We start from the raw sequence: 16,391 nt of genomic DNA on the forward strand, positions 1-16,391 counted from the left end.
AATTAATAAACAACTTATACGAAATCAATACTATTTTTACTCCGATTCTAGATAACTTTAGTAAACAGTTACAACAAGAATCCAATTTCAACTCCTCCCCATTCCAACTCTTCATCAATTCAATTTTTTTTCAATTCAATTCCTTCCATTTTGATTACGGATTAGTAAACAAGCCCTAAGTGACTTGTTTTGAAATTATTATATAGACCATTTTTTTTAGATGACAAAGTGAGACTCCATGTTAGTTTCAAGGCCAAATAAACAAAGGAAAATTAATGAAAAGAGCTTGAAAGCTTTAAGTTTTAACGATAAGGAAAAAAATAAAGGGTAAAGTGAATATTACATGGATTGACTTTGTAGTGTAAAAATGTGGTTTTTCGTTAAAGTGAATAATACCTAGAGCTTTTCATTAAAGTTACCAATAAACAATCAAACCAATTACAAAAATGTTATAACCATCACGGGATGGTCCAATAGTTGGAGATAAATTTCAACCCCTTATTTCACATGACACGTTATGAATTCAATTTCTAACGTTGATAAACCATACTCGTGGTCATGGGAGATTGGAATTTTCCCAACTCCCGAAAGGTTGGATTGACGCGACCAAGTCACAAACTGATTCTTTTTTTAAAATAAAAATAAAAAATAAAAAATGTTGTGTTCGACATTGAGCACGTGGCATAATTATGGCGCAATAGGACCAACTCTGAACCCTTATGGTAGTAATTCCACCAAACACTCGTACTTACACGGTTGGGCTTTTCGTCACGGGAACCATTGTTGCGCTTTCGCCTGAGGCAACCCCGAAGCTTTTCGCTCCCACCAAAAATGGCCCGATCTCTACGACAGGGCTTCAACATCGCCCGAGCGCACGTGCTATCGCGGCCGCGATGGGCGTCGTTGCAGTCTTCGGAGGCGCTGGTGGAGGTCAATGCCCCCGACTTTGGCATGATCTCCGGAATCCCCGAACAGCATCTCCGGCGAAGGGTTAGCTCTTCAATTACTCGTCGTTTTTCAAAATTTTCATATTTCTTTCTTTTTTTTTAATATGAAAATTTATTTTATTTTTTCGTAAAGTTCATAAATTTAATCCTGGTTTTGGGTGTGATTAGGTTATAATCTATTCGCCTGCTCGAACTGCGAGCCAACAAGGTTCTGGGAAAGTCGGGAGATGGAAAATTAATTTTCTTTCAACGCAGAAGTACGTATATTGATGTCTTAATCATGTTTTGCATGCATACTTAAATGATATTTATAGTTAATTTCATCGATTTTACGTAATTAATTGTGTATATTTAATATAATTAGCTCAATTATCTCAGCTGTGTTGTGTTTCTTTGAAATTTGATAGCAATATTGGTTGATCTGCAATTCCATTATCGGATGCTAATTGTTGAAGAATGTAAATATCCCCGATCGAAAATTTGATAAAATAAAACACAGTAGGAATGAATGGTTCTACTACTAATGCACCGAGAGCTTTTGCGATAAAACCGCACACCAGCCGTGTTGTGAAGAGGGAATGTGCAAGTCAGGGATAATATCGGTGTAGATTCGTCACTGCCGGGAGGTCCGTCTCTCTGAAATCTTGATACTAATTATACCAAATTTCAATTATTGCAGGTGGGAAAACCCATTGATGGGATGGACATCTACAGGTGATCCCTACGCTAATGTTGGTGAAGCAGGACTGAGTTTTGAGAGTGAAGAAGCTGCAAAGGCATTTGCTGAGAAACATGGCTGGGATTATACGGTAGGTGCCTCTTCGAGTTTTGATCTTTCTGCATTGATAGAACTGTACCCAAATCAAACTGTTCTTGATTTTTCTGTCCAGTTTTATTATATGATAGTAAAAAGTAATGGTTCAAGCCTAGGACTGGATTGGATTGGATAACTCATTGTATTCAAGGTACGTAGATAGTGGCGTAGCCACGATTTTAGTCTAGAAGTGGCCCAAAGGTGTCAATCTAAAAAGCTCTCATAATCTTACTCTGCTGTGTGGTGAGCAGAGCAACTGACCGTTGTTGTTTAGGTCTGGTATGGTGTTGTCCTCATCATCCTCTTCCTTAAATGTAAACCCCAAGCCTCTCTGACTTTCTTCCTCTCTTCCTCCTTCTCAAAGCTGACGAGCAACAGATTGCTTGAACTCCATAAGAGCCACCAGCCTCAAATCAATCCGATGGAAAGAAATTAAAGTAAAAACGTCAGATTGGGCCCCGAACTTACTGAAAAACCTTGAAAATCGTAAGCATAATGCTAAACTTTTCAGCCTGAAAAAACTGTTTGGCTGAGCCTGGAAACATCGTGCTCCCTTCATGGCTCCGCTGTATTTTTTTTGTCTAGCTTGAACGTAGAAGATGAATTACTTGTTCGGGAACCTATCCCATCCAATCCGCAATGGTAGATTATGAGGGATCAGTTTTCTTGTCTAATCCCTCCTATGTTGTCAAATAAAAACTCCTTTACCCCTATCTTTTAACGTACCTTAAATTTTATGACTCATCCAGTCCAATCCTATGCACGAAATGATCCTAATGTTCCGCAAAATTTTGTATGGAATTGGATATCGTATGTGCAAATTGACCACAATTTTGCACACTCTTGACACATAATGAACTGTGTTTGCAGGTCAGGAAGCGTCACACCCCACTTTTGAAGGTTTGAAATCCTCCTACCAAACTTATTTGAAGATGAAATTACTAGTTTTTCCAATTGGATCACAGAACGCTAGAAGCTCTATTAATCTAAATCTTATGACCATTCGTAGGTCAAGGCTTATGCAGACAACTTCAAGTGGAAGGGCCCTGAAAAGAGTGAGAAGACCGCAGCTGATGCTGCGAACATCTGAGAACGTTTTTTCCTCCCCCAGAATGTCCCTACCTACACCCGCAAATGCCACTGTGCGCGGTACCTTCATACCGATAGCGACAATGGCGTCAAGTCGCGGGTGTAGGTAAGTCTTTCCTTGAATCCGATCAGTACTTATGCTTGTGTGTTCGTACTTGTGAATTGTTGGATTTGGAAAATAAATTGAGATGAACAAGTTTTTTTTTTTTCTCTTAAAAAGGCTGGCCAAACTTTACATATGCTTCCTCTTACTATATGCATTACATAGTACATATATATAATAGACACTTAACCTGCATTGTTTCCCTCCCCTAGTGAGCTAGCTACACTACTTCTCTTAATTACAGTACAAATTTTTCAAGCACTGGAGCTGGAGGACTGACAACCCTCTCTGCTGCGGGTGTGGAACCTCCATTCAAAGAGGTAGTCCTTGGACTCACAGGACAGCTTCATCACGTCGCAGAACGTGTTGATCGCGTGCTTGTTCATGTCTTTCCCCCACTCAATCCTCACCCAGCAGGAGAACCCGTTTGAGGAAACGGGCACTCCGGAATCAGAAAGCTGCAGACTGACCTCCCCGCTGATCCTCTTGCCTCCAAACCGCCCGTCGCCTCCGGCCACCATGGCGTCGAGCCATGGACACTCTGGCTGGCCCACCATTTCCTTGTAGGCAGAGTTCGCCATCCTCACTTTGTTGTGCGAGTCTGATATGATTGCTGGCAGGGCTTCAGACTCCATCTCCTCCTCGACGTCCTCTGGTTTCTTAGGAACTTGCGCTGCCAGAGTTAAGCTCGGGTCTGCGCTGATGCATCCAACGCTTATGCTGGAACCCACCGGTCGAATTGGCTGCGGCGCTATGACATTGGTGGATGCTGGTGGAGGTGCGGGGGAATTCTCCTGTAGTTGCTTGAGCAGATCTTTTTCCTCTGGGATTTCAGCTGCCACGGTGTTCAAATCAATCAGCTCCTCTCCTCCGCAGGGTTTGATCAATTCGAACTCTGGCGGCACCACTGCTGGGTTTGTGACAATGGGGACCGACGCAGGAGGGATATGTGGCAGAAGAGGCAGAGTCATCAAACCGGTGGAGTTGTTGGCGGCATCGAGGCTGGTCGGAATGGAAAGCTTCGGAAGCATACGAGCAAAACCGTCCAATCTCGGATTTTTCACCGGAGATTGCACATGACAAGGAGTGGAAAAGCCTAGCATGTGATGACTCCTCTGCCTCTTAAAGGTGGTCGGAGAGAGAGCTGATCGACCCCGCTTTCGAGTCCTGGTGGGTCTGGCCTGCAACTGCGGCCAGAGGTTCCTAAGGTAAGGAGAGTCCCTGATTTTCTGAGACATGGACGGGCATTCGCCTGCTGGGTTTGATGGGGTCACAGGTTTTGGCGCTATGGGCCTGTACCTGGACATAATCTCAGCGGTTTTCTCCGTGTTGGTGTAGGGGTTCAATGTCTTGATCATGGTGACGGTAGCCGGTTCTCTTTGCTAACGCCGGCCTACCAGCTGTTCGGTAACGACGGTGGTTGTGAGCCAAAAGAGAGTGTTGGGAGAAATGTGGAGGGAGGAGGAAGGGATTTGAGGGGGGAGGTTGGTGGGGGGTTTTTAGAGAGGGATTGGGTGTTTTTAAGAGTGAGAATTGGACCAATAGGAGAAGGCCAGCATAGATAGAAGAGTAAGCAGAGAGTGACACTTGGAAATGTACGGTGGGTACGTGTTTGTGAGAGCACACAGAAAAATGTCCATGTAGGACTAAGTGGGGTCCATTTTTTCCTGTGCTGGGTATGTGGCTGGGTACACCCACCAATCAGACGCCTGGCTTTGCATGCAATTCTCCTAAAACTCAAGACCAACGCGTGTGGGTTTGGCCGCCATGCGTGGGTACACCTATCACGATTGGTTTGGGCGAGTTTTGGCGTTTTGTTCTATTTACGAAACTGCCCCTTCTTCTGGGTCGGTTTTATTTGGCGGGGTGTGACGTGTTGGTCCGCTGCGTCCGGATCTGCATGCAACCGAGAAATTTTTTGTTGCGGCAGAAATACAAATGGTACATCACGTGTTTTCATAAGAATGATGAGAAATTTTATTTTTTAAGTTATTAACTTTTTAGCATATATATTTCATCATTTGTATAATGACACGTGGTGTACGTCACACTGAAAAATCCCTCTATGCAACCGGATGCGGTGGAGTTTGATTGGTGGGTGAAGGCCTCGGGAGGTTAAAACGTTACAGAGAAGGAGAGAGAGGTGGGAACGGATTACACGTGGCGCGATGGGAAAACGTGGTCTGTGCAGCTAGGGCTCTGCGTTTTGTGGAGAAAGCCGGTTCGTTTTGCTTTTCTATTAGCGCGACGCTGCGGTGGTCGCCAAGTCGCTGAGTGGTGGTTGCGTGGGAGGCGCCGCGCGAAGAACGGAAGCCGAGGTTGGAGAAGGCTATTGGGTATGGGGTTAGGTTGTGGGCCCGCTTGGCTTTAGTTAGATCTTCTATTTTTTGGGCTTTTCCTTTTGGTGCAAATCAATGGCCAGCATAATGCATAACTAAATTTTATTACCAACAACACTAACTTACACGGTAAAGGCCCAAATACAAAAAGCAAAAAATGGACCTCCCAAGCTAACCAAAATGAGCCCAAAACCAGAAGCAAATCAAAAGAAAATTCAAGATGTCTGCTGCCACCACGGCAACAGTGCATCACGATCAACCCGCTTCGACTGCCCCAATAGACGCCAAAAACACAACCATGCAGCATCGCGGAGATGAAGTGAAGGAAGACCGCATCATCCAACCACAAACGTCGCGCGGATCTCAGCCAGAAATTGAAAGGATCCAGCCACCAATTAAAAGAAGCTCGTGGAATTACCACGAGCAACACTGTCAACAAAGGCAGACAGAGAGAAGGTGGTGGTGTTTTATCACCCGAGCCGGTTTAGAGATCGAAACTCTACACTCCATCTCGATTGATCGCAACAAATTGCATTGGAGACTGACTGCAGATCGAATTGAAGGTGCTTGAGGAAGATGGACGCCCATGGGGTATGAAGGACATGGCAAATCAGGAAGGAGAGATGGGGAAAAAAGTAGCTAAAGGAACGAAAGAAGGAAACAAAGAGAAAAAGGGAAAGATATGCCGTCGACCCCAGCCACAGCAAGGGTCGGCATCTTCGAAATTGGACGAAAAGGGAACCACTTACACAAGTGGTGAGAATAACTCTCAGGAAAAGAGAGCCTCTAACAAGAAGAGAAGAATCCATTTAGAGCTGGTTCAGTGTTGGTTTCATAAATGCTTATTCAAAAAGTTTTTTATTTTTTTATTTATTTTTTTAATATTAAAAATCGTTGAATTTGTATTAGAATTTAGAGATGCAAGTACTTTTTTGAAAATTACGTGGAAATGCTTGTTGAAGAAACATTTTGTGTGTGCTTCTTTAGAAAGCGATAACAATTTTATGATTAAAAAGCAACGAAACCAAATAATAAGTGCTTTATGAGTAGATGGGTGATTAGATACTGAATGGTAGAAAATGTGAGTAACTTTTCAAATGTTGATGATTAGTTATTTATCCAATAAACATGATTACTCTAGTTTATCCGTCCTTAAACCACTAATAAGTTGCTGACAAGGAATCCAATGCATAATGAGCACCACACCACCTCCTCTAATAAGTCTTCTCCATTAAGTTAAATAAAAAGTCTTTTTATTTTTTTATTTTTTTAAAGACCTCATCATCCAACCACAACTGTCGCACCATCTCAGCCAGAAATTGAAAGAAGCCAACCACCAATTAAAAGAAGCCTGTGAAATTACCATGAGCAACACTACCAACAAAGGCAGACAGAGAGAAGATGGTGGTATTTTAACACCCGACCCAGTTTGAACATTGAAACTCTACACACCATCTCGATGATTTGTTGCATTGAAGACTGACTGCAGATCGAATTAAAGGTGCTTGAGGAAGATGGATGCCCATGAGGTATGAAGGACATGGCAAATTAGGAAGGAGAGCTGGAGAAAAAAGTAGTTGAAGGAATGAAAGGAGGAAACAGAGAGAGGGAAAGATATGCCATCGACCCCAGCAATAGCAAGGGCCGACGACTTCGAAATTGGAGGAAAAGGAAACCACTTACACATGTGGTGAGAAGAACTCTCAGGAAGAGAGAGCCTCTCACAAGGAGAGAAGAATCCATTTAAAGTTAGTTTAGTTTTGGTTTTGTAATAAGTACTTATGAGCATAAGTGCTTATTCAAAAAGTTATATATTAAAAATCGTCCAAAATTGTATTAGAGATGCAAATTTTTGAAAATTACGTGGAAATGTTTCTTGAAGAAACATTTTGTATGTGCTTCTTTAGAAAGCAAAAACAATTTTATGATTAAAATGCCGCGAAACCAAATCATAAGTACCTCATGAGTTGATGGGTGATTAGATACTGAATGGTAGAAAATGTGAGTAACTCGTCAAATGTTGATGATTAGTTATTTATCCAATAAACATGATTACTCTAGTTAATCCGTCCTTAAACCACTAATAAGCTGCTGACAAGGAATCCAATGCCTAATGAGCACTACACCACCTCATCTAATAAGTCTTCTCCATTTTTTTTATTTTTTTATGTTTTTAAAAAAGAATGAAAAACCAAAATATAAGTAAAGCATTACTTGGGAGTTAGGAGTAGGGCTGAGCACGGGCAGGGGCGGGTGGAAGGATTTTGAGTTTGGGAACCATACTTAACCTGGCCCGTTTCAAACGGGTTAGTCCGGGGCGAGTCCATGGATCCAATTACTTTTTTTTTTTGTTGGTTTTGATACAGAGCTTTAGAACGTTCCAGATTTCTCCCACTGTTGCAACTGTTCTTCCCGATCAACCAAAACCTGTCACGCCCCGATCCCGACATGCGTCCAAGATCGACATGTGACGTCACCCAAATACTCGTATATATCACATACCCTATCTCAGGAATATGGCAATCACAATTCGAGAATCAAATTGCAAAGAAAATTTTCGTTTACCTTATGGCTGCATCTAACCTCCTCGTTAGACTGCCTACATACCCTCAATAAGGATCAAGCCATTTGTAGTTCACTTATCACAAAATCAAACGTTTATTCCACTAAGTTCAAGCAGAAAAGCATAGCATTCCTCAATCATTTATTATAACCTGACAACATGTAATTCCTGGACTCAGGCTACATAACCAATCCCCATGAAAACATGATTTCTCTCCCATCCAAATATAAATCATTATGTCTCATCATGATATCGCAATTCACAACATATTTAAGAGCCGACGAAACACAAAACCATTCTCTAGCCGCATTAATTAATTAATTTGATCAACGTAATAACAATCATTCTCATATCTTCTAAATTCATACCTAATCATAATCGAATCATAGAAATCCCGAAGGAGTCACTCAGACGTCCAACATCTTTTCTAACTCAATTAGTCAATTCACAAGACTCTTGAAACCATTGACACAAATATATATATAAAACTAAGGCTAGAGTGACACAGTTAGGCTAAGCCTACTTCTCCAAATAATGGGATTTTAGGCCACTCTACGAAATTCAACAACCTCGGGTTCCGAACCACTCAATGGAACCAAACCAAATATGATCGCCTATAAAATGTACCATGTACAACCAATCATCATCACCTCTAGAATGCGTATGATCCCCCATCGCGGATATACCAAGCAGGACCATAGGCATAAACTCATCGTGCAAGCAGTGATCACCCATCGCGGATATACTAAGCATGATCACCCCTGAATACATATGGTCCCCCATCGCGGATATACCAAGTAGGACTACGTGGTGCAATCTCATCATCACACATTAAACATAATTATGCACATACAAGCTATCGATTCCACATATCAACCAACATCTAGTCATATGAAGCACAACTCAAGGAATTCCCTTAATTACTATTTCTACTAAAAATCTAATAAAGTACCTAACTCATCTCTTGACTTCCATCTCCATCTCATGCTAGGTAGTAATGCCAATTTCAAATAGGTATTCAGTTGGCAATCATATCCAAATAATTATCAAACAATATTTAAATCCCATAATTGTCATAACATTCATCATAATTATCAATCACATTATTAAAAAGATAATTAAACACATATATGTCACAAACATCATCAGTGCACAAGCCAAATCCTATTTAATAATCATAGGTCTATGGCTAAATATATAAAAATCACATTTCAATAGAAATCATATTCATAAGACCAATTCTTAATCACAATTGATACCAATATAAGAAATTAAGATAATAAACATATCTCATATATTCAAGTCACTATCTAACCAATATAGGCCCACTGGTCACGCACCGTCGCATGAGCCGCCGTAGGTGGCGGTCGGTCGTCTCGACTCGCCGGAAAATTCAACTATTTTTAAAAATTACCATAATTACAGAAATGAAGATCTCAAAGAGTAGAGCAAACTTTATACCTGTGGCCAAGTCCAATTTGGCCAAGAAACACCTCAATTTCACTCAAACCTGCCGAAACCCTAAAAAAAGGTGTGCTTTGATTCGGCTTCCAATCGAACTCCGACGCCTCCAACACTGCTTGGGCTTTGTTCCTGGGATTGAGGGGAGTCTTGTGGTGGTGGTCATGGATGGTGAAACTTGCCGAAGCCCCAAAAAAAAGGGATAAAGCCGCTGGAACACCCGTGGGTTTGTGGCTTCGAACTGGAAAAATGGGAAAGAATTTGGGAAATCTAACACTATAAAGATGTAGGGCTCATCAAGGGCTTTCCATGGACACCGAGATCACCCAAAACGGAGTTCGTATGAAGGAGATATGAGCGGGTCAAGTTGGCGGGTCGGGTGGAGAAACCGGGTTGGCCGGTTCTCTCCCTTTCCCTTTCCTCCTTTCCCTTATTTTCTTTTCTTCTGATTGGTCTCCTTATCCCACAAGATGGGAGTTTAAAATAAATTTAAAAATCTATAGGTTAGTAACACAACTTCAAATGTCTGTATCTATACTGTTATAATCCGGACTCGCAAACGGTTTTCGCCTATGTGCTCATAGTTTCAAGATCTATTCAAATACGTTACTTGTGACCTCAAAAGGTCAACAAATTTTAAATAATTACCTTCCAAACTTCAAACTTCGTAACTAATTTAATTAAAATTTAAATCCAAATAAATTAATATAATTTCTCAAAAATAATATAAAATCTCAATAATACAAATACGTAGATTATAACAATTAAATCCAGGAACGGGATTTCACAAAACCGATTTCCTAAATCGACACCACAACTCCCATCAAGCAGCACTGTAAAGATGAAATGAAGTGATTCCCCATCTCCCAGCCACGAGCGTCGCACCGATATCCGCCAAAAATTGAAAGAGGATGCTGGAAATTCGGCACCTGGACAGGCAGAAGCACTTGCCTGTCGACTGTCGAGATTCGATAGGGAAGGTTGAGGAGATTCAATCTAGATTCAGGAGAGAGATCGTGAAAGTGAGGACTAGGTCAGTGAGAATCTCTAAGTCTGGGATGTCATCGAGGACCTGAGGAGGACAATCGAGGTTGATGGGCCATCGTGGTGGTCGCTAGGGCCCATATTTGCGACGGCGGTGATGTTGGGGTGGTGGGGGAGATGATTGACGGAGAGTGACAGAGTGTGGGTGGAACTGTGGAGGGGAAGGGATGATGCATGCAAGATTGCGAGAGAGAATCGAGTTCGAGGACTCGAGTGACAAAGTAGAGCTGGAGGAGACCTAGGGTAAAACTAACGGTTAAGATTGGATGGTGGGTTACTCTTCAATCTCGTCCGTCCATTGATATTACAAACGGGCCAGTCGAGGGCCTTGTTTTTCTATACAGTTGGAACTTGCCCACCCCTAAAATTTCATCGCCCCGCCCCGTTTCTCTTATTAAAAAAATTAGAACTGGCCTGTACCCGCCCCGAACCTTGATTACCCGTCCTAACCCGTAGTTCCTATACTCGTTTGCCCACCCCTATTTAGGAGTGCCTCTTTTTATGTATTTCAATTGTGACTAACGCATCTTTATTGTTTACATTAAATAATTTAAGTAGTTTGCAATATCCTATTTTAAAGATTAAAAAAATAAAAATGGTTTAGTAATTTATATACATTGAACAAATTGATGATTTTGATAATAATTAGATTGTCGCAATGAACTTTGAATGATAAATTGAAAAATGATCGACTTTTAAAAAAAAAAAAAACAAATTTTTTATGACAGAGGTGTGTTAAAATTCATCATTCACAACTGATGTGGATAGACATTCTACCTAATTATTGTCCTTAATAGTCACATTGACGGTAATGACCGAACCCATCACACGTTAATGTAAGTTTCCCGACGGAAATGGACGAAAATGACCTACAATTTGACGGAAACGTAAGGGAGGGATTGACTTCGAAACTTTTTAAATAAAGAAAATTATTAGAAATTGCTCATTGTTTTTCCTTTAATAAAGAAAAAGAAAATCGAAAATAAATAATGAAAAAGGCTTTGCCTTTGTCGTTGGGTTTGGCTCAGTCATTCTTTAGTGGACTGTGGAGCGAAAATGGCGGACACCAAATTGAAGAGGCCCCAATCTGTGCCCGCCAACTACGTCACCCTCAACGACCTTAAAGAGCGCTGGCTCAGAGACCAGGAACGACAGCAGGAGGAAGAACGACGGCAAGAGGAGAAGAAACGACGGGAAGAGGAGGAGAAACGGCGACGAGAGGGGAGGGAACAGCGAGAAGAAGAGCTCCGGCAGCGGAAGCTCCGAGAAGAAGAGGCGAAGCAGAAGAGGCAAAACGCCATCGTTCGGAACCTGGAAACCGGTTCCAAGCCTAGGTATGGTGGTAATCGGGGACAGCTTCGGCCAGTTAATCGGAGTGTTTCGGAGTTCGGTGGGGCTGAGGTGGAGGGGAAAGGAAGCGAGGAAGAAAAGCCGAAGCAAAACGCTGTCGTTAAGAGAGCCGAAACCGATGACAAGCCGAGGAATCGAGAGAATCGGGAAGAGTTTCGGCCGGTTTATCGGAGTGTTTCGGAATGCGAGGATATTGAGCTGGAGGGAAAAAGAGGCGAGGTAGGAGAACCGAAGGAAAACGTCGTCGTTCGGAGAACCGCAACGGGTAACAATTCGAGAAATGGGAGTGACCGGGCACAGTTTCGGACGGTAAATCGGGTTGGTCTGGCACCCTTGCTGGCGGGGGAAAGAAGTGAGGAAGCAGAGGCAAAGCAAAACGCCGTCGTTGGAAGAACCGGAACCGGTAACATTCCGAGAAATCGGAGTGATCGGGCACAGTTTTGGCCAGTTAATCGGAGTGTTTCTGAGCGGGAGGGGAAAAGAAGCGAGGAAGAAAAGCCGAAGCATTACGCGGTCGTTAAGAGAGCCGAAACCGATGACAAGCCGAGGAATCGTGGTAATCGGGAAGACTTTCCGCCGGTTAATCTGAATGTTCTGGAATGCGAGCATGCTGAGCTGGAAGGGAAAAAAAGCGAGGAAGGAGAGCCGGAGGAAAAAGGCGTCTTCCGAACCGGAACCGGTAACAATCCGAGAGATCGGGCACAGTTTCGGACGGTGAATCGGGTTGGTCTGGCACCCTTGCTGGAGGGGAAAAGAAGCGAGGAAGAAGAGGCGAAGCAGAACGCCGTCTTTCAAAGAACCGGAACCAGTAACAATCCGAGAAATCGGAGTGATCGGGCACAGTTTCGGCCAGTTAATCGGAGTGTTCCGGAGCGCGATGGGACTGTGCTGGAGGGGAAAAGAAGCGAGGAAGAAAAGCCGAAGCAAAACGCTGTGGTTAAGAGAGCTGAAACCACCGACAGACCGAGGAACCGCGGTAATCGGGAAGAGTTTCGGCCGATTAATAGGAATGTTTCGGAATGTGAAGATGCTGAGCTGGAGGGAAAAAGAAGCGAGGAAGGAGAGCCGGAGGAAAACGACGTCGTTCGGAGAACCGGAGCGGGTAACAATCCTAGAAATCGGAGTGATCGGGCGCAGTTTCGGACGGTGAATCAGGTTGGTCGGGCACCCTTGCTGGAGGGAAAGAGAAGCGAGGAGGAAGAGGCGAAGCAAAACGCCGTCGTTCAAAGAATCGGAACCGGTAACAATCCGAGAAATCGGAGTGATCGGGCACAGTTTCGGCCAGTTAATCAGAGTGTTCCGGAGCGCGATGAAACTGTGCTGGAGGGGAAAAGAAGCGAGGAAGAAAAGCCGAAGCAAAACGCTGTGGTTAAGAGAACCGAAACCGCTGAAAGACCGAGGAATCGCGGTAATCGGGAAGAGTTTCGGCCGATTAATAGGAATGTTTCGGAATGTGAAGATGCTGAGCTGGAGGAAAAAAGAAGCGAGGAAGGACAGCCGAAGGAAAACGGCGTCATTCGGAGAACCGGAAGGGGTAACAATCCGAGAAATTGGAGTGATCGGGCGCAGTTTCGGACGGTGAATCAGGTTGGTCGGGCACCCTTGCTGGAGGGGAAGAGAAGCGAGGAGGAAGAGGTGAAGCAAAACGCCGTCGTTCAAAGAACCGGAACTGGTAACAATCCCAGAAATCGGAGTGATTGGGCACCCTTGCTAGAGGCTAAAAGAAGCGACGAAGAAGAGCTGAAGCAAAACACCGTAGTTGGAAGAACCGAAATTGCTAATAAGCCGAGGAATCGGAGTGATCAGGGGCAGTTTCGCCCAATTAATCAGGGTGTTTCAGAGCTCGAGGTTACTGAGCTGGAGGGGAAGAAAAGCGAGGAACCAGAGGAGGAGAAGAAATGGAAGAAGAAGAAGAAGAAGAAGAAGAAGAGGAAGGGTGACAGAAAGTCGAAGAAGAAAGCTAGGGAAGAGGAGGATGTGACTGAGAAGGAAGGTGGAGTGGACGAGCCTCCGGTGAGTGGTGAGAAGGAAAACGATCAGGCGACTGGAAAGGAAGAAAAGGGAGTTGGAATTGAAATTGAAACTGAAATTAGGGCAAAGAGCGAGAATGTGGTTCTGGCGGAGGAAATTGTACCGAAATTTGAGGGTTTATCGGTGGATGGTGAGGCTGGTAATGGGGATGATAAGTTGAGGAGATGGAGTGGAGCTGATCGCCGTGGTACCGGTGAAATAAGGGATTATGATAAGAGGGTAGGCCGCTTCCATTTACAGAGACAGAGAGGTTCTGGGTTTAGGCTTTGGGTTAAGAAAGGCGAGGTTGGTGACAGCAATGGCAGTGGGGTTCAGAGCTTGGAGGGCAGTGATGCTGTTTCTGGTGAGTCAGAATTCACTATTTGTTTAAGCAATGCCTTTGTTTTGTGATGTTTGCTATTTTATCATAGCTTATTTAACTGATTTTAGATGTTGAGAATGCAATGATTTGAAAGAAAAAAAAGGTTTTGGTATGCCGAGAATCATAATGTAGCATGAATTAGAGCATTTCTAAGTTACAATGCTGTGGGAAAAGGTAGTTTTGTGTCAGTTGGTTAAGATTGGGAACAGTAGGGATTGATAGTCTGAGCGAAAGATTTGAAGCATAGCATTGATCAAAAGTAAGCAGTTTAGTAGGAGAATTGTAAATGTCATTACAAAAGATTTGAGTTGAGAAGAACACAAAGGGTAATATCAGCTTCAGCTGATAAACTTGTAGCTTACCAGAAGGGAAGTATAGGCGCTGGAGGACACGGTTAATGTTAAAGCAAAGCAGGGGAGCCTTGTTCACTTGGGGTTGCCCTTTAGATGTATTGGATAAGGTAAAGGGTTAAGTAAACATTGGAAATGTTAAAGCAAAATGCTGGATGGAAAGGACTTTGGAGAGGATGGAGGAGTATGTATTTAAGTTGGTGATGCATGTTGTCAAAATATTTTCGACAGATTAGGATAGTTGTAACCTGTGAATGAAGAAATTTTTATGAGGTCTAGGAGGTAGGTGACTGGAAGTCATAAATCTGAGTTGAATTGGATGCCAGCCGTGATCGATATTTAGAGGAATTTACAAACTTAGGAAGTTGAATTAGGATTTAAAAGGTTGAAATTATTGGCAACCGGCACCTCTGGTGAGTCAGAGCTTGGAGGGCAGTGATGCTGTTTCTGGTGAGTCAGATTCACTATTTGTTTAAGCAATGCCTTTGTTTTTTGATGTTTGCTATTTTACCAGAGCGTATTTAACTGATTTTAGATGTAGAGAATGCAATGATTTGAACAAAAAAAAGGTTTTGGTATGCTGAGAATCATAATGTAGCTTGAATTAGAGCATTTCTAAGTTACAATGTTGTGGGAAAAAGTAGTTTTCGTGTTGATGGGTTAAGATTGGGAACTGTAGGGATTGATAGTCTGAGCGAAGGATTAGATACACAACGTTGATCAAAAGTTAGCAGTTTAGTAGGAGAATTGTAAATGTCATTACAAAAGATTGAGTTGAGAAGAACACGAAGGGTAATATCAGGTTCACCTGGTAAACTTGTAGCTTACCAGAAGGAGAGTATAGACGCTGCAGGACACGGGTAATTGCTTTGTTATGAGGTCTAGGAGGTAGGGGACTGGAAGTCATAAAAATGAGTTGAACTGGATGCCAGCCGCGATCGATGTTTAGAGGAATTTACGAACTCAAAAGGTTGAAATTATGGGCAACCAGCCCCTCTGACAGATAGAAGCTATAAGCTGTTGAAGGTAGTATAGCTCTTCGATTGATCATTTCAATGACGAGTTTTGTGGTCAAGATTTCATTTATACCATTGCCTCTTTATGAACATGCTTTACCCGAAGGCAACATTGTTTTGTTAAACTTGCAGCTTTGAGAATAAGGGTGCAAACATTTCTTGTCGAATTGGAGTTTAAAATAATATACTCGTCGGAACAATGTATATCAAATGAAGTATTGGAACATGGCCAATATATTCTTTTCTGTTTCTGTTTCTGTTGAGGATAACGGCGTTAGTGAAGAGGGAAAATATGGTAAACCATGAGTATCTCAAGGGATACCGTCGTTGGCATCAATAAATTTTCTTTCTCATGCTCGCTCTGCAGGTCCGAGTGGAACATCTTTGAATGCAAGTTCACTGAAGTTGGCTGGGAAGACGAGCAAGAATTATCCAACACAGAGGTGGCGAAGCAGATGTGAACCAAACTTGTCACGCTGATGCAGTGGTTTAGTTGATGACTTGTAAATCACCGGAGAACATGCGTATTTTGGTTTGATGATTGACCTAATCATTATTCGGGTACTTTTACTTGATTAATTATCGTGATTTCGTATGGAACTAATCGTGATTTCGGCATTTTAGTTTCATGTATAAAAAGATGGTGCTGCTCTGTTGTCGAAATGTGTCGGTATATTTCATGACTTTCATTAGAATCTCCATTTCTCTTAAGCTATCTATAATGCAGGAATTGTTTTCGGTTCTTCAGGAAATTAAGGTCCATAATTAGCATGGAAGTGATTTCCGCACTCTGGTTAAAGTAGAACAAGTGTGAGTGGAAATCATTTCCGATTTAATATTCAATGAAAATAAATCTTATTGTTAGAATCATAATGATATTACCTATCGATCTATTCTATTCAATTTTTCCATTAAACAAAATC

At 42.5% G+C, this 16,391-nt stretch overlaps 3 protein-coding genes across 5 annotated transcripts; 2 read left to right on the top strand and 1 right to left on the bottom strand.

Annotated features, from left to right (window-relative positions):
- The first annotated feature begins 717 nt into the window (after positions 1–717).
- Positions 718–4,959, top strand: LOC137718302 (NADH dehydrogenase [ubiquinone] iron-sulfur protein 4, mitochondrial). Of its 2 annotated transcripts, XR_015965685.1 has the most exons (6): positions 718–990; positions 1,116–1,204; positions 1,627–1,756; positions 2,632–2,661; positions 2,771–2,956; positions 3,198–4,959. XR_015965685.1 is itself a non-coding variant. In XM_088699143.1 (5 exons), the coding sequence occupies exons 1-5, from the start codon at positions 832–834 to the stop codon at positions 2,849–2,851; spliced, it is 489 nt and encodes a 162-aa protein (XP_088555269.1). In that variant the 5' UTR covers positions 718–831; the 3' UTR covers positions 2,852–3,089. The 2 variants fall into 2 exon arrangements, 1 of the variants encoding a protein (XP_088555269.1); XM_088699143.1 differs by lacking the exon at positions 3,198–4,959 and having other exon boundaries at positions 2,771–3,089.
- LOC137718301 (uncharacterized) lies at positions 3,034–4,311 on the bottom strand. The gene has a single exon (XM_068457820.2). The coding sequence runs from the start codon at positions 4,309–4,311 to the stop codon at positions 3,208–3,210; it is 1,104 nt and encodes a 367-aa protein (XP_068313921.2). The 3' UTR covers positions 3,034–3,207.
- A 6,230-nt stretch (positions 4,960–11,189) lies between the features above and the next one.
- LOC137717788 (uncharacterized) lies at positions 11,190–16,131 on the top strand. 2 transcript variants are annotated; one of them, XR_015965447.1, is made up of 2 exons: positions 11,190–14,902; positions 15,836–16,131. XR_015965447.1 is itself a non-coding variant. In XM_068457276.2 (2 exons), exons 1-2 carry the CDS (start codon positions 11,417–11,419, stop codon positions 15,946–15,948), a joined length of 2,781 nt encoding a protein of 926 aa, XP_068313377.2. In that variant the 5' UTR covers positions 11,190–11,416; the 3' UTR covers positions 15,949–16,131. The 2 variants fall into 2 exon arrangements, 1 of the variants encoding a protein (XP_068313377.2); XM_068457276.2 differs by having other exon boundaries at positions 11,190–14,084.
- The last annotated feature ends 260 nt before the right edge of the window (positions 16,132–16,391 follow it).

The sequence above is a fragment of the Pyrus communis genome, chromosome 8 (assembly GCF_041283825.1).
Source record: "Pyrus communis isolate YQ-2024b chromosome 8, ASM4128382v1, whole genome shotgun sequence".
Lineage (NCBI taxonomy): Eukaryota > Viridiplantae > Streptophyta > Magnoliopsida > Rosales > Rosaceae > Pyrus > Pyrus communis.

Excerpts from the sequence above, each read along its gene's own strand:
- LOC137718302 (XM_088699143.1), top strand. The coding sequence starts at position 832 with ATGGCCCGATCTCTACGACAGGGCTTCAACATCGCCCGAGCGCACGTG. Across the intron at positions 1,205-1,626 it reads AATTTTCTTTCAACGCAGAA|GTGGGAAAACCCATTGATGG; the intron begins GTACGTATATTG and ends CAATTATTGCAG. Across the intron at positions 1,757-2,631 it reads AACATGGCTGGGATTATACG|GTCAGGAAGCGTCACACCCC; the intron begins GTAGGTGCCTCT and ends CTGTGTTTGCAG.
- LOC137718301 (XM_068457820.2), bottom strand. The coding sequence starts at position 4,311 with ATGATCAAGACATTGAACCCCTACACCAACACGGAGAAAACCGCTGAG.
- LOC137717788 (XM_068457276.2), top strand. The coding sequence starts at position 11,417 with ATGGCGGACACCAAATTGAAGAGGCCCCAATCTGTGCCCGCCAACTAC. Across the intron at positions 14,085-15,835 it reads GGGCAGTGATGCTGTTTCTG|GTCCGAGTGGAACATCTTTG; the intron begins GTGAGTCAGAAT and ends CTCGCTCTGCAG.